Raw genomic sequence first — 21,452 nt, forward strand, 5'->3', positions numbered from 1 at the left:
TGTGTGTTAGCAGCTAATCTCTGGCACCGTTGGCCCGGTCGCTCCGAAACTGTGCACACACACTCCCTGGATGCCAATTCAGAACCTCTGCCTTTTTTTTCACATGGGCCTGTTATAGCGCCACCAGGAGGCCGATTTGTGCAAAACCCATTTTTTCCTATAACTCCTATAGCTTTTAACTAAACGTCATGCAAATCGGTACACAGTATCTCTATAGTCATGTGATCAACCCGGATCTGTTCAATTTCCCATATTCCATCCTCATTGGCTAAGGTTGGCTTCCAAAGTTTGCAGGATTGGTGAGTTTTGAACAAACTGCCTCAAATCATGAACGCAGCTTGCCATTTCCATAAAATTGCACACGCACATTCCCACTAGGCAGAGGAAGAAATGCCACTTAAAACTTTTCAAATCAGGAGTGGTTCCGGGTCGCAGAATGGAGTAGTCGCACTTTGCTTCGCCGTTGCTCCCGTACTCTATCATTATACTTTAAAAAGCCTCTTCTGCTACATTTAGTTGAGATAAACTGCACTGACTCCTTCCTTATATATTCATTTAGTTTTGCTTTCCTGAAATAACCAGGATGGCTACCAAACAACCGAGAAAGCCTCCCAAGAGTGACGACGCTGCCCCCACGGAAATGGCGGCCATTGCTAAGCTAATAGAGGACCTGAAGGTCTCCCTTACCCACGAATTCAGAACGACCTTTGCCTCGCTTGAATCTAAGCTAGATAGCCTCCAGATAACCGTCGCTGACCACAGCCAACGTCTGACTGATGTGGAGGAAGGTCTGAATCAATATAGCGACAAATGGGAGGAGGTTGAGGCCAGATGCTCTGCTCTAGAGGATAGCTATGCTAAGCTACTTGCTAAAGTTATCGACACCCAGTCCAGAATGCGCAGAAATAACGTCAGAATTCTTGGCTTGGAAGAATCCATTGAACATGATCGACCCTGCGACTTCTTTGCCGAAGTACTGGTGGAAATTCTGGGCAAGGATGTGCTTCCAACACTGCCCGAATTGGACCGTTGTCATCGAGCACTGACCGCCAAGCCAGCCCCCGGATCTAGGCCTAGAGCCGTAATTGCTCGTATACACCGCTACAGAGTAAAAGAAGCGATCATCCGGGAGGCTAGGAAAAAAAGAGGACAATTGTTCTACAAAGGGAAACCAATCTTGATCTTCGAGGATTACTGTCCGGAGGTGGTGGAGCTACGCGCCGGCTATCGTGAAGCCATGAGTGCCCTGTGGAAGCAAGGATTCAAGCCGTCTCTCCTATTCCCTGCGAGACTGTTCATCAGGACCAAGAACGACGTAAGGAAGCAGCTTGCATCACCCAAGGAAGCCGTAGATTTCTTGAAATCACAGAGCAGAGCTGCCCAGGAGCCGATTCACCCGACCGAGGACGAGGACGAGGATGCCCCAAGGCCGCGATAAAAAGACGGACGCGACGGACGGTAGTATCCTCACTCTGGCCTGTTAGCTTGTTGCTAATTTACTGTCCGTCATGTCTACTTTCTTATTTCTTCGTTTTCGCAAATTATTTCCGTCTATATGGACGATACTCTAACGATGGGTGTTGTTTGGACGCTTGGGAATTTGTTTTTGTTCATGTCTTTTTTCTTAAAAATCATTTAAAGAGTCTGACATTCGGGTTTGTGTGTCTGTTAAATGCTAGGGAATTTAGCGCAGTTTTCTCCGACCATTTTATTTTCATTTTTTTTTTACTTTTCCTATTTTACTCTCTTAGAACTATACATACAATTTTATTTTTTTTCTCCTATGGGCGATGCTATAAGGATATATTTTATACCTCGAAGTGTTTTTATTTAACGCTATTGGGATGTTTACTTAATTTGTATCTGAGGGTTTTAGTGTTAGCCATGTTTATTGCCGCTCGGCCGCGCTAGGGAGCTTAGCGCCGTTTACTCTATCCTTTTATTTTTGTCTGTTTTTTACCTATCCTATTTTATTCTCTCTTAAAAGACTCTACAGAAAACATTTTTCTTTACTATGGGCGATGATGTAAGGATATGTTTGATGCCTCGAAGTGTTTTTATTTAACGCCTCTGGGATGATGATGTTTACTTATTTTGTATTTGATGTAGAGTTTAGCTTGTACATTAGCCATGGTTGATAGCTATTTTTGCTGTTGACGGCCGTTCACTTCCGGTCGATTTCGTCATCGGCCGGTTACGTCATCGTCTACCGCTGAACTCTGAACTCTGAACCCCATGGGTAGGCGGGCGAACTGCTACACGGCGCCCCCTCTGGCCCGGTGCTCTAATCGCACCATATTTACACTGTAGGTTACAGAAGTAACCCATGTTCTTTGACCATTAGTATGGAGATTTGGAAATAACGATTTATAAACTTTGTAGCGCCTTCCCTGGCTAGGTAGATGCACTGCCCATGTGGAATTGAGACTCATGGACAGTTTTGTTTTCCTTTTTTTTTTACTTGCGATGCACTTTGGTGCTGGGAGCGTCGTTCCACTGCCAAAAGGTTGTTTTCTTTCTGGATTTGAAGTCCAACTGATGTTTATGCTTACTGAATGTAATAGGTATATTTGTATTTCATTATTTAAAAATGATTATTACTCAATTTATTTATTATTTTTTGTTTTTAAGGGGAGGATCTTAATAATGATAATGCAAAATTATATATTTTTTATATATACAACTTTTATTTATTTGGAAATTTTTGGAATCTCCCCCCCCCCCGCCCCCCCCCCCCTCCCCTTTTTTTTTTTTTTTTTTTTTTGTTTTATTATTTATTTATTTATTTATTATTATTATTATTATTATTTTTTTTTTTTTTATATTATCTTTGATTTAATTTTACCATTGAGGCACCTATCAGTATGGGAGTGCGGCTTAGAGCTGCTGAGGAGTGTTAGACTATTTTTGGTGGGTTTGAGGGTTGTAGGTTAGATGTTAAGTCCCTGTATTGTTGGGGAAAGACCCCCCACTAGGTTTGTATGCTTGTTTATTTTCTATGTCTGTATGTTTTATGTTTTTTTTTTGTATGGCTCAGGACACACATGTTTGCTATTTAAGATGAGTAGGGATGATGTATCTTCAGGGCTCTCTAGGTCCAGTCTGCCTGAATATCTGTCTATATGGATATTGTAATGTTTTTAGCCTGTGGAAGAGGATGGTTTATGTATATACTGGGGATGGACAGGCCATATCATTTTATTTTCAATATGGTTTTTGGTTTCAGTCTTAGTACAATGGATATTATGATGCTCCATGGCTGTGTCTAATTCTGAAAGTATTAAGCTTTGCTCTTGGAATGTCCGGGGCCTCCAGAAGTTGGCTAAGAGGAAGGCAGTTTTGTCATTTTTGAAGAAGGAAAACGTTAACGTTGCTTTCTTACAGGAGACTCATATGGAAGCCAATGACAAGGTTAAACTTCAAAAGAGCTGGGTGGGGCAAGTTTTTGCAACAGCTTATTCTACATTTAGCAGGGGTGTGGCCATTTTGGTCAATAAGAATCTTGCTTTTAGGCCTCTTAAATCTGTTATAGACAGCCAAGGCCGTTATGTAATTGTCAAGGGGGTTCTTAAAGGTAAAGAAATGACATTTATGAATGTATACTGCCCCCCTGGGTATTCAGCTGATTTTTTATCAAAGGTCTTTGCTGAGTTTGCCGAGCTGGCATCGGAGGATGCTTTTGTGGGCGGAGACTTTAACTGCCATCTTTCCCCCTCACAGGATAAGCTCCCACCTAGTATGGCTCCTCCCTCAAGGCAAGCCAGGATGCTCTCCTCCTTATGTTCAGATATTGGCTTTTCTGATGTATGGAGAGCCCTCTGCCCCTCTGACTTGAAGTTCACATTTTTTAGTGCCCCCCATAATAGCTACAGCAGATTAGATTACTTCTTTATTCCTTCCTCCAAACTATTTCTGGTTTCGTCATGTACCATGGGAAGTATTGTTTTGTCTGACCATGCCCCGGTATATTTGGTTTATTCTCTTTCTGAGGAAAGGGCACTATCAAAACGCTGGAGACTTAATTCATTCCTCCTCAAGGATGACAGATTTATCTCCTATTTTACATCGGAATTCAAAATATTTTATTCAATTAATTCATCATCTACAGATAACCCCTCTGTCCTATGGGAGACATGCAAGGTATACTCTCGTGGACTGATTATGTCTTATGTTGCTACCAAGAGACGTAAGAAGAATGAACAGCGTAAGCTCCTTGAATCCAATTTGGCTGACCTTGAAAAACAACATACCTCGACCCCAAGTCCAAATTTGCTTGGGGAATTGATAGCTACCCGAACTGCCCTGAATACTTTGCTGATTCAGGATTCAGAGTACTCCCTTAAATTTGCAAGACAGAGAATGTATGAGTTTGGGGATAAGCCTGGCAGATTTCTCGCCAATCTGGCTAAGAAGAGGTCTGACTCTCAAATTATAGCTTCAATTTCAGATTCCAATAATGTCAGGTCTTTTGATACCAAAACTATTAACAAGGAGTTTGCCGCGTTCTATTCCAATCTCTACAAAACAGAACAACCTGATGGTGCTCTTTCCAACATTTATTCTTTTTTTGAAGACCTGAATCTTCCTATGGTTACGGATGCTCAGAATGTATTGCTTAACGCCCCAATCACAAGAGAGGAGGCTTTGGATGCCTTGAAATCTATGCCATCTGGGAAGACCCCAGGGCCGGACGGGTTTGGGTGTGAATTTTATAAGGAGTTCAATAATATCCTTTTAGACCCCTTGTTGGCAATGTTGAATCACTCTTCTGAGATCGGGATCTTACCTCAGTCCTTAAGGGAGGCTAATATTTTCCTTCTCCTTAAAAAAGGCAAATGCCCTGAAAAGTGCGCCTCCTATAGGCCCATTGCCTTACTTAATTCGGACCAAAAATTACTCTCCAAAATCTTGGCCATGCGTCTGGAAAAAGTGCTCCCTTTCATCATTAAAGAGGATCAGACAGGTTTTATTAAGGGTCGGAACTCTTGTGACAATATGAGGAGACTCCTTAACGTCATTCAACTGTCTAGGGATTTTGACCAACCTGCTATGGTGCTCTCTCTTGATGCAGAGAAGGCATTTGATCGTGTGGAATGGCCCTACCTGTTCGCAACACTTGAGGAATTTGGCCTGGGTTGCAAATTTATCGACTGGGTCAGGGTTCTCTATAATTCTCGAATGGCGGCAGTTTTGACTAATGGGCTCAGGTCCGATAACTTTCCTCTTCAACGGGGAAATCCCCAAGGAGATCCGCTCAGTCCACTGCTCTTTGATATCGCCATTGAACCGCTGGCCCAGGCGATAAGACAGTCTGCTCTAATCTCCGGTGTTCGAATTGGTGAAGAGGAGCACAAGATCACTCTTTATGCTGACGATGTGTTAATTTTTATTACCAGACCCCGCTCCTCTATTCCCTGTTTGACTAAGTTGATTTCTACATTTGGTAGCTTTTCGGGGTACAAAATTAATCTCACTAAGTCCGAAGCCATGCCACTTGGGACTCTAACGTCCACCCCGGACCTGTCCGAGCCCTTCCCTTTTCGGTGGTCACCCTCTGGTTTTGTCTACCTAGGAGTGTCTATAACACCTACTTATGATACAATGTTCAAAGCTAACTTCCCTCCTCTTCTAGATGTTATAAAGGCAGATTTGGATCGTTGGGCCCCCTTACCGCTCTCCTGGCTAGGTAGGATAGCTCTTATCAAAATGAATGTTCTCCCCAGAATACTATACCCTTTACAAATGATTCCTGTATTGTTGACAAATAAGGTTATCAAGGTACTTGAGGGCTGGTTAAGTTCCTTCATCTGGAACAAAAGAAAACCTAGGATTAAGATGGCCAAACTCCAAATGGCTAGCGTTGATGGTGGTTTGGATCTGCCCAATATAAGGCTCTATCAGCTGGCTGCACACCTTAGGGTGTTAGCTGGCTGGCTCAAATCAGATCCTTCTTCAATTTGGCTTGATATTGAATCATCACAGTCCACTTGCCCTCTTTGGAATTTATTATTTGTAAAGGACTTTAAGTCCATCAAAAAATTATGCTCTAACCCCATCACACTATGCTCAGTCAAGGCTTGGAGGTCTATTCGCACTATCGAGGGCCGTGCTAATTTAACATCTCCCCTTATTCCAGTTACGGGTAACCCTGACTTTAAACCAGGTCACTTGGATGGAGGCTTTAGAGCCTGGCATCTACAGGGTATGACTAAGCTTGGTGATTTATTTGAAGGCCAGACCTTGTTGTCTTTTGTACAGCTGCAGCAGCGTTTTGGTTTACTGAAATCAGAATTTTTCAGGTATTTGCAAATTAGACATTTTATCACCAAGGACACCACACTGTTAATCAATAGTTCCGCCTCACAGGTGGAAAGGGTCTTATCTATGCAATTCTCCAAAAAATTAATCTCTATTTTCTATAATGTTCTGAAATCTAACTCATCTTTAACCTCCCTTGTTACTAAACAGTCCTGGGAAAAAGATCTGGGCATTTCTATTGATGATGTGGATTGGCAGGAAATGTGGACTTATGCGAAGGAGATTTCTGTTTGTAACCGAACGAAATCTATTCAGTTCAGAATATTACATCGTGTTCATATAACCCCTGCCCTCAAAAACAAAATGGATGCTAGTGCATCTCCATTGTGTTTTAAATGCAAGACAGAGACTGGTAATTACATTCACTGCCTTTGGTCCTGTGTGAAGCTTCGGAACTACTGGTCTGATATTGTAGAAGAACTATCTTCTATCTTTGGTGTTCCCATCGATTTAAATCCCCTGTGTCTTATACTTGGTCTCCCAGATGGTCATATTGTAAATGTTAAACATAGAAGGTTATTTAACTTGCTTACGTTCGCCGCAAGAAAGAACATTCTTATGTTTTGGATCAAGGACGTTGCTCCCTGCAAAAGAGCGTGGCATAATATTGTGATGGATTGTATTCCTTGTGAATACATTACATGTATGCTGCATTCCAAATTGGACACCTTTTATAAAATTTGGGATCCATATTTAACTTATATTGGACCTACACTGTCCGCCACTGTGCTTGGGGGATTTCCATACCAGCCCTAGCTTTCCTGTAGGCCAGCATTTTGACCTGACCAATGTCCTTGTGCCACTGGTAACCGGTGTTTTTGCAATATACTGAATCACTGTATACACTCATTCCTTTCCTTGTTGAAGACTGTCAATGACCGGGAGGTGTTCCCTTTGATCATTTTTCTTGCTTTATCTTTATATACTTGTCAATTTTATGAATGTTGGGTCTGAGCTGTTTTTGTTTTATTATTTATTGTTTGTTTGTCTATGTCTGTATTTTGTATGTCTTGGAAAAAGCAAATAAAAATATTTTGCAAAAAAAAAAAAACTTTTCAAATCAGCCTCATGGTGGCGCTATAACAGGCCGATTTGCATTTTTAACTATAACTGCACCGATCTGCGTGAAACTTTGCACGCACACTCCCTAGAAGCCAAGGAAAAACATCTGCACTGCATTTTTCACATCTGCTTTTTACAGCGCCACCAGGAGGCCGACTTATGTCAAATACATTTTTGGATATTAATCCTTCAGATTTTATCCAAACATCACGCAAATCGGTACACAGTATCTCTATAGTCATGTGATCAAGACGCATCTGTCCGATATTTCATATTCCATCCTGATTGGCAAAGGTTGGCTTCCAAAGTTTGCAGGATTGGTCCGTTTTGAACAAAATGTCTCAAATCATGAACGCGGCGTGCGATTTCCCTGAAAGTTTGCACGCACATTCCCACTAGGCCGCGGAAGAAATGCCACCCTTTTCACATTGCCCTGTTATAGCGCCACCAGCAGGTCTACTTTAGCAAAACACATGTTTGGAACAAAATGCCTCAAATCATGAATGCATGCACATTCCCACTAGGCCGAGGAAGAAATGCCACCCTTTTCACATTGGCCTATTATAGCGCCACCAGGAGGCCACAATAACCTACCTGACCTGGCGGAGACCTGTGCTCCGAGGAGCACTTTTTCTAGTTTTAATTAGTTTTGTTGAATCAGTCATTAAGTTCATACATTTTACATACATGGAATTTACATTGGCCTTTATGTTATGCTGTATACAGGTCAGGAGTTTGAGAGACCATCGTGTTCTCTGACTGAGGAGTGGAATGATGGTGGCGAGCTAACCCACTGATTCGAACCTGATCTTCAACACTATTCTGGACAACAGCTCTCCTTGTCCTGCCAGGGCGGTAGGACAAAACTGCAGCCAACACACCATGAGGTTCAGACACATTATGCTCTCACAGCTGTTAGTTTGATTGATTTTGATTGAACACTTAGTCAGAAATGCAAACGGCACGTGGTACAGTCAGACATTAGGATAACACAAAAAAGTCCTGGGAACTTCTTTCCATTGTGGTCCTACAGTATGTATTCAATTCATCAACATATTGTGGAAAAAAATGTAACACAATAAATACAAAACACAAGGAGAAAAGGAAAAGTGGCGGCAGTGAATTACACCTCCTTTCTGTGGGAATTTGCATTTGCCTCCCACTGTGGTCTCCTGATAGATGATTTTTCAGGCCAGTTATGAAAGAAACCAGTGATTCGCATCTTTTAATGGATGGTGTCAGGGCACATTTTTGGTTGTAGAGTAGTAGAATGAGAATTCTCCCATGTTTGTTCATTATTTGGGTGATGCCAGATCGTCTCGTATTGTACTGTGGTGTCACTCACTTTGGAAAAGTAGTTATAGTCAGGTATGAGGGTATTGAGGGCATTGCCCCTTTCACTATCTTAACCCATTCAGATCGGGAACGCATCTGTGTAATTTCTTTGGTTTCTTTGGCTATTAAAAAATTGCAGATCTACAAGCTCGTAGATCTGCTATTTTTGAAAAATCGTGAAAATGTGTGCAAATCTCTCTATATATATAATATTTAAAGCGAACATTTGCAACTCAAATCTTTGCTTCTGGGGAATTCCACAAATGTCTTTTAAATCCTTTTTAGAGTATGTTGCTATATATACATATATTTTCATGTCAAGGACCCCCAAAATTATATGTATTTGGCCACAGACCCCCATCTGAAGATATTTTGGTCCAGGGACCCCCAGAAGCAAAATAAAATAAAAAAGTATATATATAAATATATATTCAAAGATTTGCACACATTTTCACGACTTTAAAAAATATATAGCAGATCTACAAGCTCATAGCACGGCACTCGGATGCATTCCCGGTCTTAAAGGGTTAAATACCAATCCCATTTGTATTTGCTTCACCCTGTCTTCTACCCTGAGCCATCCCAGACGTGTGTTGGCAGGAATTGCTTATCTTTATTATTATTTTTTGGAGCTATAAAGAACAGTGTGTGACATTTAGGGTACTGTAGCACTGCAGACATGTTCAGTCCCCATTCAGGTCACATGGTACGGTAGCTGCAGATACGGCATTGAAGCAAACCTCTGCAGACTAATGCTGCTGTGGCTATAGTTCAGAGAGAAGGGGAGGTGTGTGTGTGTGTGTGTGTGTGTGTGTGTGTGTGTGTGTGTGTGTGTGTGTGTGTGTGTGTGTGTGTGTGTGTGTGTGTGTGTGTGTGTGTGTGTGTGTGTGTGTGTGTGTGTGTGTGTGTGTGTGTGTGTGTGTGTGTGTGTGTGTGTGTGTGTGTGTGTGTGTGTGTGTGTGTGTGTGTGTGTGTGTGTGTGTGTGTGTGTGTGTGTGTGTGTGTGTGTGCGTGCGTGCGTGCGTGCGCGCGCATGTGGGTGTGTCTGTGACACAATACCGCTGTTGTCAAGGCAACCACGACACTGCTGCCAGGGGTGATGATGTAACACTAAGGTTTCTAAGGTGTTTTCTTGCACTTGACACTACGGTGAAGACGAGAGTCTCACCGCACCTGCTGTCTCTGGTACAGTATAAACATAAACACTTACCTCATATGTCCAAAACTGTTACTTTTCAGGACGAAAAAACACAAAAAGTATATAAAATAATGGAGATAAGAGGTTTCTGCCTGACAGCCACGATAAGCTGACTTCAGTCCTCCTGGCTTTACGCATCACACATCACACTAAAGGGAAACTGGAGTTTTGATAAGGGACCCGCATTTGGAACGAGTCTGAATTTTGCTTATATTCGCATATTCGCCGGTGTGTAACCACCTATAGCCTCTCTCTGATTGTTTTCATTTTGTTGTTTGTCTTCTTGTCTTCTCAAGAGACACTAATGGTTGTAATTTCAGATCAAATTAATCCGAGGCACTTGGGATAATAAAAAGTACTCTTCAGTTCATCCCTATAGCATTTCTTTTCTCTTTCCGTCCCTAATCGTTGCTCCCTCTCCATTCATGATTGGACCGATCTGATTATCTCAAAGTCCCCGGTTTCATTAGTGGCTCAACGGCAGACTGCAAGACAACAAAAGGAAGAAGGCTTTGCTTTGGCAGATATAATAGGACTGAATGGCTTTCAGAGTGAACAGCAGAGCAGCTGACAGTGAGCCCTTTCTATCACAAGGGGGCAGTGTTGAAAAGCTGATCTATTTTCTAAATGTCTCTCTTGACTCTCTCAACCAAGGATGATGAATTTAGGGTGCAAAGCAATTACAATGGGCACTAACCTCATAGAAGCCATGAGTTACAGATTTATATTTATATATTTTTTAATCCACATTGGGGTCCATATGCTGTCAGAATCCATGCTACTCAACCGCAGTAGAAAGAGTAGGACCAAGAGTCATCGATCGTCAAATACGTAGATAATGCACTTTATTTGCAGGTCATAGAAATACTGTATCACACATTGAAAAAATATATACATGAAATCAACCTCCCAAATACAAGCCACTATGGAAACTGTGCAAAGCTGGCTTGTCTGTCGTATAAGACAGTTCTTAAAAAGGAGCTGAGAGCATCCTAACTTTAATTATCTACAAAATGATGAAAAATATAGATGGGGGGCTATAGGACATTATGGAAAAACAAGTTCTAAGCAATGAAAGAATGACTGCTTTAAACACAGAATGAAAAAAAGAGTAAAGAGAGAAATATTACAAGATTCTGTGTCAAGAATATCTGAAATACTGTAATCAATACCTCGCCATTGAGAGTCATTTAGAAGTGACAGTCATGCCCATGTACCGTTTAGGCTGTAGGTCCTTTAACCAATGCCATTTGGATTTATATTCTTATAAACCCGGGCTCCGGGGACCCCCAGCGGTCCTTGAGGGAGTTCCAGGGGGGTCCCCTGCTAAATGATGGATGGATAAGAACCAAATGGACACTTGTGGGTTCCATTTGTACACTCCCAGAGTTAAATTAGCCCATTAAGACCTGAGTACCCGATTCAAAAAATGTCAGTTTTCTGGAAAACGTGTTCAGTGATTCTCAAACCTTTTCATGTCAAGGACCCCCAAAATGATATGTATTTGGCCGCCAAACCCCCATCTCATAATATTTTGTTCCAGGGACCCCCAGAGTGCAAAGATTTGCAAAAATGTTCCCGATTAAAAAAATATAGCAGGTCTACAAGCTCATACGAGTGCGCTATGAGCTTGTAGATCTGCTATATTTGAATAGACAAAGTATAAAACAATAATAAATGGTTAAAATCGGCCTGGACCGCTGGCGTAGCGCTCCAGGCACCTAGGCTCAGTGTAGCCTGACAGTGTGTCGCGGGTTCGAGTCCCGATCCCGACGGCCTTTGCTGCATATCAGTCCCCATCTCTCTCTCCCCATTTCCTGTCAATAAAGGCATAAAAGCCCCAAAATACATCTTTTTTTACTACCTTCTTTATCAAATCCATGGGGGTCCGGATGAGAATCACTGGTCTAGACAGCGGGCCCTATTCTATATATTTGTATCCGTCCAGACAGAGGGCTTATTTATTATACATTCTTATCCGTCTAGAAGACAGAGGCCTCCTCAGGCTGCAGCTTCGCACCTCTGGCTGATCAAGACCTCGACCACCTGGGGGTCCGCCAGGGTGGAAAGGTCCCCCAGGTCCTGCTCGTTGCGGGCGATCTGCCTCAGAACTCGCCTCATGATCTTACCTGTAGAAGGAGAACACCATCAGCCTAGTAGTTATTAACCACTTAACCACCCCCAGCAATGCAGATCTAATAGAAGATCTACAAGCTCACAACATCATGACATGACACGTTGTGAGCTTGGAAGTGATGTAATTATTACATTGATAATAATCAAGTGATGCACACAGTTACTATTTACAATTCGTTGCTGTCGGTCAGCAACCTCTTATCTCCATATTCTTACTTTTTGTGTTTTTTGGTAAATTAACGTCCTACTTGATCATACTACAGCGTCACACAAAAGCATCAAAAGTGGTAGATCTGCAAGCTCAACGCCACGCGAAGCGACTGCATTTTGAGCTTGTAGATCTGCTACTTTTGAATTTGAATCCTGAAAAGTTTTGGACATATGAGGTTTCCACCCGACAGAGACGAATAAAAAAACTGATGGGTTTGGTACTGTATAACATAAGAGCAACATGGCCACTTTCCATCTGGCGTCCCTATTTTGGGCATGTCATTATAGGCAAACATTTTAGAAACAAAACAAAACAAAAAAGAGCTTGTGAGCTTACATGTAGATCTGCTATTTTCGCTATTGTCGCACGACACCATCGCATCGCACGACCTAGTATAAAAGGCTCATTAAGTGGTTCATTAAGTCACATTAGGTGGGAGATGATGACGCTGCAGTCAATGTCAAAGTTACCTGAGCGAGTTTTGGGGAGTGCTGGGGCGTTCTGAATGAAATCCGGGGTTGCGATTGGTCCAATTTTTTCCCTCACTAAAGAAAAGAAGAAAATAGGAAATATTTACTTGCATGTGGAATTTGCATAGAAAAATTAAACACAAATAGACAAAGAGATGGCCGGAGAGTATAGGAACAAGAGAACGGTAAAACATATTATATAGTTCTTGCACTCCTCTCTGAGTCTCACCCAGTCTCTTCAGCTCATCCACCAGCGTGCAGTTGAACTCCCTGCTGTCTTTCAGGGTGACGAAGCAGTACAGACACTCCCCCTTCACCTTGTGGAGCCGGCTGACCACCGCAGCCTCCGCCACCGCGGGATGCTCCGTCAGCGCCGCCTCTACCTCTGCCGTGCTCATCAGGTGGCCTGGAGGTAGGTATAGAGTAAAGTATAGGGCAAGGTTAAGATGACAGTTATTTAGTCTTGAAGAACAAACAACAACAACACATGGAACAAGAGGAAGATTTGAAGGCAGGTGAAAATAAATATAAGACAGCCTGTCAAGTATAAAATGTGCTCTTTAAGAGATAGCTCTGTTTTGAGCCCTATATACCTTGTTGTACGAAACAAATAGCTAAAATAGCCTATCTACAAGCTCACAATGTGTTGTGAGCTTGTAGAGCTGCTATTTTCACAAAATTGGAAAATCATTTTAAACATTTTGAAAAATAAAATATGTTTGAAAAGATTTAGTGATTTTGAATGTTTTTCAAAGACACTGGAAAGGTTGCCCAAAAAAGGGACACCAGGGTTAATGTGGTAAAAGATTAACACTACAGTCATGATTTAGTGCACAGCAGTAATTGTAGTGTCAGAAAACCCAAGAAACTCTCAATAGCAACGTTGGGTAATGCAGTAGAGAGATAACATCTTATCTGCCAATCCGTCTGAATAAAGGAAACAGTGTTATCAAACTGTAACATCCAGTAGCACCTGAGACGTTTAGCATGTCGTCTATCCTGCCGGTGATCCAGTAATAGCCGTCCTTGTCCCGCCTGCAGCCTGACAAAGAACAAAAACAAGACACTAAATGAAAACACTAATTTCTTTCATTTCACCTTTTTCTAGGGTTCCAGACATTATTTGCCCAAGGTGAGAGGGGGGGGGGGGATAAAAGCTCACAGAGGATAAGCTTGCACTGATTGGTCAGCTGCTGTATTAGATATGGCAGCTGACCAATCGACGCAATTTGAACTGCCACTACTGTGCGCTGAGCGGTCAGCGTGAGCAACCTCGCTGCTGAGGGAACTCACCATGTCAAATATGGGTGAAACTCAGCCGCCAAACACGGTTGCTGTGGATAGTTTGGTCAATTTAACAGCTGAGTGTCATACAGACTTTTGTCTCATTGATTGTTAGGTATTGTATGTTTTTTTTTTCTTCTCTGGTCTGGTTTTCTTGGATCTGTTTCTTTTGGCCCCAGCTGTATCTCATTTGTAATCACCCCGTGTATATCAGTCAGTCCTTGTTGAGTCACTGTTTTGTGTCACATGTTTTAGTTTGTCTGAGATGTTTTTGTTCACCTGTCTCCTGTATTAAAACACCCAATAATGGGTTTTGAACACTACCTGGCCTAGCTGTCCTGCGTTTGGGTTCTCATCACACCAGCACGTGACACCAAGGAGACACTGGAGTTTAGCCAGATGCAAAGAAACCAAAACACAGGGTGGATCAATGTTTCACAGAATGCCTGTGTAATGGTGAGGTCGACAAGCCAGCAGCACCTACAGTGTTCTCAGCAACTCTCTCCCCAAACTGTCGGGGGAATCCCAGCGGGACTATACCATTTTGTTCACAGTGGCAGCTCCTCATTAAAAGGTAATCTATTCTTCTAATCTAGTTGAATAAATAATTTATTTATTCAATAAAAGTGTTAATTATTGCTATGGGTATGTGATAAACAAACTGCTGCGTGGCATTCATTGTCCAACCTCAGGCAAGACTGCTGATATGCCAGCCGGTTGGGTAACATGAAATGTCTAGGTGATGATCTATTGCTGTCGGGTGGAAACCTTATATATGTCCAATATGTATATATATGTCCAAAACCACTCCTATTTATTTTATTTAAAAAACATTTAAAAAATAGTGAAAATAGCCAATGTACAAGCTCACAACGTGTTATGTGACACATTATGAGCTTGTAGATCTACGATTTTCACTACATTTGCATGACACTGAAGAAGTAGGGCATTCCTTTACGAAAAAAGAAATTTGGAGATACAAAGTTTCTGCCTGACGGCAACGAAATATATGTACTTCTGTATATATCAAGCACTAGTATTGAGTATTGAGTATTGTCATTAGAAGGCTTAATCACTGACAGGTTGACATTTGCTTACCATCACCAGTCACATAGAAGCCAGGGAATTTCTTGAAGTAAGTGTTCTCAAAGCGTTGGTGGTTTCTGTACACAGTACGCATAATGCCTGGCCAGGGTCTTCTGAATACCTGTCATACACCCACAACATATGTACCAATATTAGAAATTAATATTACTTCACTAATAATAATAATATTTTTCATATTAATGATGATGATACTACTACTGCTACTACAAGTACTACTACTACTAATAATTATAACAAACCAATAAGACCTGAGGCCAATTCTACGAATGCCTTCTAAACCAGTAGTTATTTCAAGATTTTTCAAAAATGTTCAAAAATAGCCACGTTGTGAGCTTGAATATCTGCTATTTTTGAACAGCAAACGCTAAAATCTAAAATGACACAGATGCTTTCCCGGTTTTAATGGGATAAAAGACACACACACACACACACACACACACACACACACACACACACACACACACACACACACACACACACACACACACACACACACACACACACACACACACACACACACACACACACACACACACACGTGTATAGCCTGTCAGCAATATACGATAACATCAAAAGCAAACAGGTCTATATGAATATGAGACGCTGTTACCAGGTATCCCTCCGCCTCTCCCTCCAGCTCCTCTCCGTGCTCGTTGAGGATGGTGGGCTCCACGCCGAAGAAAGGAAATGTCTGAAATGTTTAAGATGGATGGCCTCACATTAGCTCACTGATGTAGATTAGATCACTGTGTGTTTTCAATACCCCAGCACAGGCAGCACTGCTTATTCCAGATCACAATCACATCCCCATTATTATACATATGTCCTGTATTAAAAATGTTTATGAAGAAAAGTTGCGTGTCTCATTTAATAACAATGTTCCCGGTTTGTCTATGTCCCAAATATTTTGGTCCTTATCATCAACTAAGTATACTAACTATTAGCAACCATTAAGATATGGTATTATTGAGGCCAAGTCCTGTCTTGTTTTTTAAACACGTTTCTAGAGCAGTGGTTCTCACCGTGGGATCCAGGGACCCCCACAGGGTTCCTTGGGGGGGTTTCGTGGGGTCACAAGCTAAATGATTGATAGTTACAAAACAAACGGACCCTTAGGGTCTGTAACTCTTGAGAGTGTACAAAAAAGTGTAAAAATAGCAGAAATGGCTGATGTACAAGCTCACAACGCGCCACGAAGTGACGCGTTGTGAGCTTGTAGATCTGCTATTTCTGCTATTTTTATATTTCAAAATGTGTGGATTTTCTTCAACGATTTTAACGATTATGCAAAAAATAATTGCGATTATCTCAAATAATTGCGATTAGACGATTATAATAATAATAATAATAATAATAATGAATTGCATTTTTATAGCGCTTTTCCAAGTGCTCAAAGCGCTTTACAATGGTTCATTCATTCATACAGGTAATAATTATGTAATAATTGTGACAGGCAGGCCTAGTACAGTACAGTAGCCTACAGTACCTGTCAAGTACAAAATGTTGTACGACAAATATCTAAAATAGCCTATCTACAAGCTCACAATGTGTTGTGAGCTTGTAGAGCTGCTATTTTCACAAAATTGGAAAATAATTTTAAACTAAAAATTTAGTGATTTTGAATGTTTTTCAAAGACACTGGAAAAGATGCCCAAAAAAGGGACACCAGGGTTAATGTGGTAAAAGATTAACACTACAGTCATGATTTAGTGCACAGCAGTAATTGTAATGTCAGAAAACCCAAGAAACTCTCAATAGCAACGTTGGGTAATGCAGTAGAGAGATAACATCTTATCTGCCAATCCGTCTGAATAAAGGAAACAGTGTTATCAAACTGTAACATCCAGTAGCACCTGAGACGTTTAGCATGTCGTTGTGAGCTTGTAGATCTGCTATTTCTGCTATTTTTATATTTCAAAATGTGTGGATTTTCTTCAACGATTTTAACGATTATAATTTATAAAAAATAATTGCGATTATCTCAAATAATTGCGATTAGACGATTATAATAATAATAATAATAATAATAATGAATTGCATTTTTATAGCGCTTTTCCAAGTGCTCAAAGCGCTTTACAATGGTTCATTCATTCATACAGGTAATAATTATGTAATAATTGTGACAGGCAGGCCTAGTACAGTACAGTAGCCTACAGTACCGTGCAGTACAGGATGTAAGAGGTGCGGTCACTTACAGCAGAGCCAGGTTTCAGAGGTGTAGCAGCAGGCAGAGGAGTCAGGACGTGACCACCCTGTAGAGCCAACGAGGAGAGGAGATCCCAAAGGTCAATGACTGACACAATTAGCTGTGAACTGGGTAACTGAACTTGATTCAACTGAAAACTACAACTGATTTGGGCTGTAAAGGTCAATGACAAAATGACTGCACCTTTGACTGCTTAAAGGCCTTTACACACCAGGCGCTAGACGGATAAACTATACATAAAATATTAATATAGCTGATGCCTCATTCATACATAAATAAAACATTACGCCGATTTATCGCCGCATATAATACGTGTTCTACAGTGTGAATGTACTTATGGCTCAAACAACAGTTTGCGAATTAATTGCACAGTGAACCTACTGAACAAGACTGAACATGTGAACATATACTGTGTGTGTATGAGCTTGATTTACATTAGAAGCTTGTTGCTAGGAACTATAATTAAAATTACTTTAAATTAGGCTTTTATTCTGTGCTTTGTTCAAATACTTTTCAACCACACAAGGGGCTGAATCTATGACCTTTCAGAAACCGTATTCTCTCTCTAACCACAAGGTCAGCAAGCCGCCATGCTCTACTGCCACAACACAGTGTTCCAAATCCCTGTATTTGGCAATTTTATTGAGCCATAACCACAGATTCAATATTGAGAAAGACAATGTAGGCTAAAGCCAACGTTTTGCAAGAGCGGGTACATTAGTTAATGCTTAATATAAAAGGGAGGAAAGACATGCACGCCCACACCCGAAGTTGGGCAGGTGCTAAGCGAAAGAATATAACACGGAAACCAAAAGAGAATGCTCGCACACTGTGGGCTCCCGTTGCAGAATTCTTTATTGCACCTGAGTTACGTTTCGGGCTTTTGCCCTTCCTCAGACTGAAGTGAACACAAAGAGACACCCATCATATACAATCAACATGATCATAGAATGCATTGCAGCTGTTGACATCAGACACATACTGTAGACATATGACCAATGGCCAATCTTGTATGATTAAATACATCAATGCATTAAAAATGATGGAGGCACTATAAGTGTCAGAACATGTAACATTGTATGTACGAAAACCCAATATGGGTGTCTCTTTGGGTTCACTTCAGTCTGAGGAAGGGCGAAAGCCTGAAACGTCACAGCAGCACTCTGGTGCAATAAAGAATTCTGCAACTGGAGCCCACAGTGTGCATTCTCTTTTGGTTTTCACATTAGTTCATGCCAGAGCCTTGCATTAGAGAGTTGCGTCACCTCGGAGGCAGAAAACCGCGCCGGTCACGTGGTTCATGTAAACTCGAAATAGTGACAAACGCTCATAGACTCCAGTGCATTCCGTAAACTTCCGGTTCAGGCATTTGTCACTATTCGCCAACAGAAGGCCCTGTAGAAGACTGGCCCGATGATGAAGTGAGGTGACGCAACTCTCCTCATATGGCTCTGGTTAATGCTTACCGTCTCGGTCTGCCAGAAGGTGTCGACCACAGGACACCTGCGCTGGCCGACCACCTCGTGGTACCACTGCCACGCCTCTGGGTTGATTGGCTCGCCTACAGTACCCAGAATCTTCAGGCTGGAGAGGTCGTACCTGATAGAGATAATGAAAATATGTATAAACATTTTTAGTTATTGCTGTACGGAGCAGATATAACAACAGATAGACTTGACAGACTTCACAACAGACATGTTGGCAGGTAAACACAGCCAGTGGTGTAAAGTAACTAAGTACATGTCCCCAAGTACTGTACTTAAGTAAAATTTTGAGGTATTTTTACTCTCTTAAGTATTTACAATTTTCAATACTTTTACTTCTACTCCCCTACATCTCAGAGGAAAATATTGTACTTTTACTCCACTACAACTAAATGAACTCTGACTTTCGTTAGAGTTACTTTGTAGGTTTTGATTATTATTACAAAACACACTAACCACTTCAGCCGTATATATATTTTGGTCATTTGAAAATAGCAGATCTACATGCGACGCATTGTGAGCTTGTGAAAAGGGACATTCTGCACAATGAGTACTTCTACTTTTGGAACTTTAAGTTAATACTTTTGTACTTTTACTCAAGTACATTTTGAATACGGGACCTCTACTAGTAACAGAGTATATCTACATTGCAGTATTGATACTTTACTTAAGTAAAATATGTGAGTATTTCTTCCATCGCTGAACACGGCTCAAGATGATAACGTTCATTGTGTTTCATGCAGGTGTTACTGTGTGCCAGCATGGACCGCTCCATACAGTTAACCACATGCTGGCCTGAGGGCCTGGCAACACCTACAGTAAATAAAACACACCCGCACTTTAAAATTATCACCGTCAGCTGTATTTACCTTTATGAAAAAGGTTCGTTAGCAAACATTCGTCATGTCGCCTGTCGGACATCAAACGGTAAGTTACATAACTTGAATTGTAAGTGTTATGTAATGAAATGTGTAGTACGGTTCTGGGTAGCAAGTTTACACTTATTATGCATTAATTAACTACTTTCAACCTGGCATCCCGTGTTTGAGCATGTCGTCGAAAGATTTCAAGCTACAACATGTTGTAAGCTTGTAGACCCATTAAAACCGGTAAAGCATCTGTGTCATTTTAGATTTTAGCAGCTATTCAAAAATAGCAGATATACAAGCTCACAGCGCATCACTTTGTGCCGCGCTGCGAACTTGTACATCAGCTACATTTTTTTACATTTTTGAAAAATCTTGAAAGTGTGAGATCTATTAGTAATCTAAATCCATTTATAATGCATCTTCGGTGCATTTACACTTAGATTTTATTTGGTTGAACAATGAGATATCTATCTGACTGCTCAAGATGTAGTTCAGGATCAGAGCTGCTTTCTCCTTTTGGCCAAAAGATGGCAGCTTGTAGTGAATGTGTGCTCCATGAGCACAGTTTCCCAGTTTCCCAGGTTGTTCTTGGCAGGTGACCCTGGAATGAAGGCCGACCGTTCCTGTGGCCCTCGCATAAAAAAAAACATGGAAAATTGCATGTTTACACTCCTCTGATTGCAAATTGCCTGGAGAGCATAAACAATATTCCCCTTTTCTCCGGGAGGCAGAAATCAAACTGCTTTTGTGAACCAGTCAATAGTGTGTAGTTGTATTTATGTAGCTCAAAAGTTATAGTATAATTCTTTTTTATGTTTTGACAGTGGCAAGACAGCAGGTAATACTGTGATTAGAGCTTTAGGAGTTAGGGTTACAGTTATCCCTGATTTATACTTGGTTGCGCGCTGGTATCGTGCACCGAAAATATTCTTTGTCTATAGAATTCAGCTATTTTCAATGCTGTCCTAAGATTTGTATGTCCTCACAAGTATAGTAATACAAACGTGTGTGTGCATGCATGCGTGCGTGTGCGTGCATGTTCTTACTTCTGCAGTGGCTCTCTTCCATACTTCATCAGCAGGCGGATGGCAGTGGGCGCTGTGTAGAACTTGGTCACTTTGTACTTCTCTATGATCTCCAGAAACGACCCACGTGAGGATAAACTGGAATACCTTCATACTGTGAGACACACACACACACACACACACACACACACACACACACACACACACACACACACACACACACACACACACACACACACACACACACACACACACACACACACACACACACACACACACACACACACACACACACACACACACACACAGGTTAGAATTACTATAATAGTGAGGACATCAACATTTTAGGACAGCATGGAAAATAGCAGAAATTGTAAATCTACAAGCTCACAACGCTTGTAGATCGGCTATTTTTCTGTGCGGGACCTCAGTGCACAACCAAGTATAAAATATAGCTGCAAGCAGCGATAATACGGGGCCAGTGAATAGAGAGAGAGAGAGAGAGAGAGAGAGAGAGAGAGAGAGAGAGAGAGAGAGAGAGAGAGAGAGAGAGAGAGAGAGAGAGAGAGAGAGAGATGAGAGAGAGACGGATTAGATTGAAGAGAGAGAGAGACGGAATAGATTGAAGAGAGAGAGAGAGAGAGACGGAATAGATTGAAGAGAGAGAGAGAGAGAGAAACGGAATAGATTGAAGAGAAAGAGAGAGAGAGAGAAACGGAATAGATTGAAGAGAAAGAGAGAGATAGA

At 41.4% G+C, this 21,452-nt stretch overlaps 2 protein-coding genes across 4 annotated transcripts in view; one reads left to right on the top strand and one right to left on the bottom strand.

The window, feature by feature from the left end:
• Positions 1–630: 630 nt before the first annotated feature.
• l1td1 (LINE1 type transposase domain containing 1) lies at positions 631–15,892 on the top strand. 3 transcript variants are annotated; one of them, XM_080441167.1, is made up of 5 exons: positions 631–1,479; positions 8,107–8,235; positions 13,015–13,142; positions 13,839–14,588; positions 15,759–15,892. In XM_080441167.1, exon 1 carries the CDS (start codon positions 641–643, stop codon positions 1,436–1,438), a length of 798 nt encoding a protein of 265 aa, XP_080297293.1. In that variant the 5' UTR covers positions 631–640; the 3' UTR covers positions 1,439–1,479; positions 8,107–8,235; positions 13,015–13,142; positions 13,839–14,588; positions 15,759–15,892. The 3 variants fall into 3 exon arrangements, with proteins under 3 accessions (XP_080297293.1, XP_080297295.1, XP_080297294.1); XM_080441169.1 differs by having other exon boundaries at positions 631–1,458; XM_080441168.1 differs by having other exon boundaries at positions 15,735–15,798.
• acss2l (acyl-CoA synthetase short chain family member 2 like) overlaps positions 10,672–21,452 on the bottom strand; it is a 29,648-nt gene continuing 18,867 nt past the window's right edge. The window contains 10 exon segments of the mRNA XM_080441165.1: positions 10,672–12,042; positions 12,731–12,805; positions 12,960–13,136; positions 13,704–13,772; positions 15,113–15,221; positions 15,732–15,812; positions 17,317–17,373; positions 18,794–18,926; positions 20,727–20,815; positions 20,821–20,859. Coding sequence (XP_080297291.1) covers positions 11,915–12,042; positions 12,731–12,805; positions 12,960–13,136; positions 13,704–13,772; positions 15,113–15,221; positions 15,732–15,812; positions 17,317–17,373; positions 18,794–18,926; positions 20,727–20,815; positions 20,821–20,859 — 957 coding nt within the window. The 3' untranslated portion in view covers positions 10,672–11,914.

Source organism: Gymnoscopelus braueri, assembly GCF_963280865.1.
Source record: "Gymnoscopelus braueri genome assembly, chromosome: 10".
Classification (NCBI taxonomy): Eukaryota; Metazoa; Chordata; class Actinopteri; order Myctophiformes; family Myctophidae; genus Gymnoscopelus; species Gymnoscopelus braueri.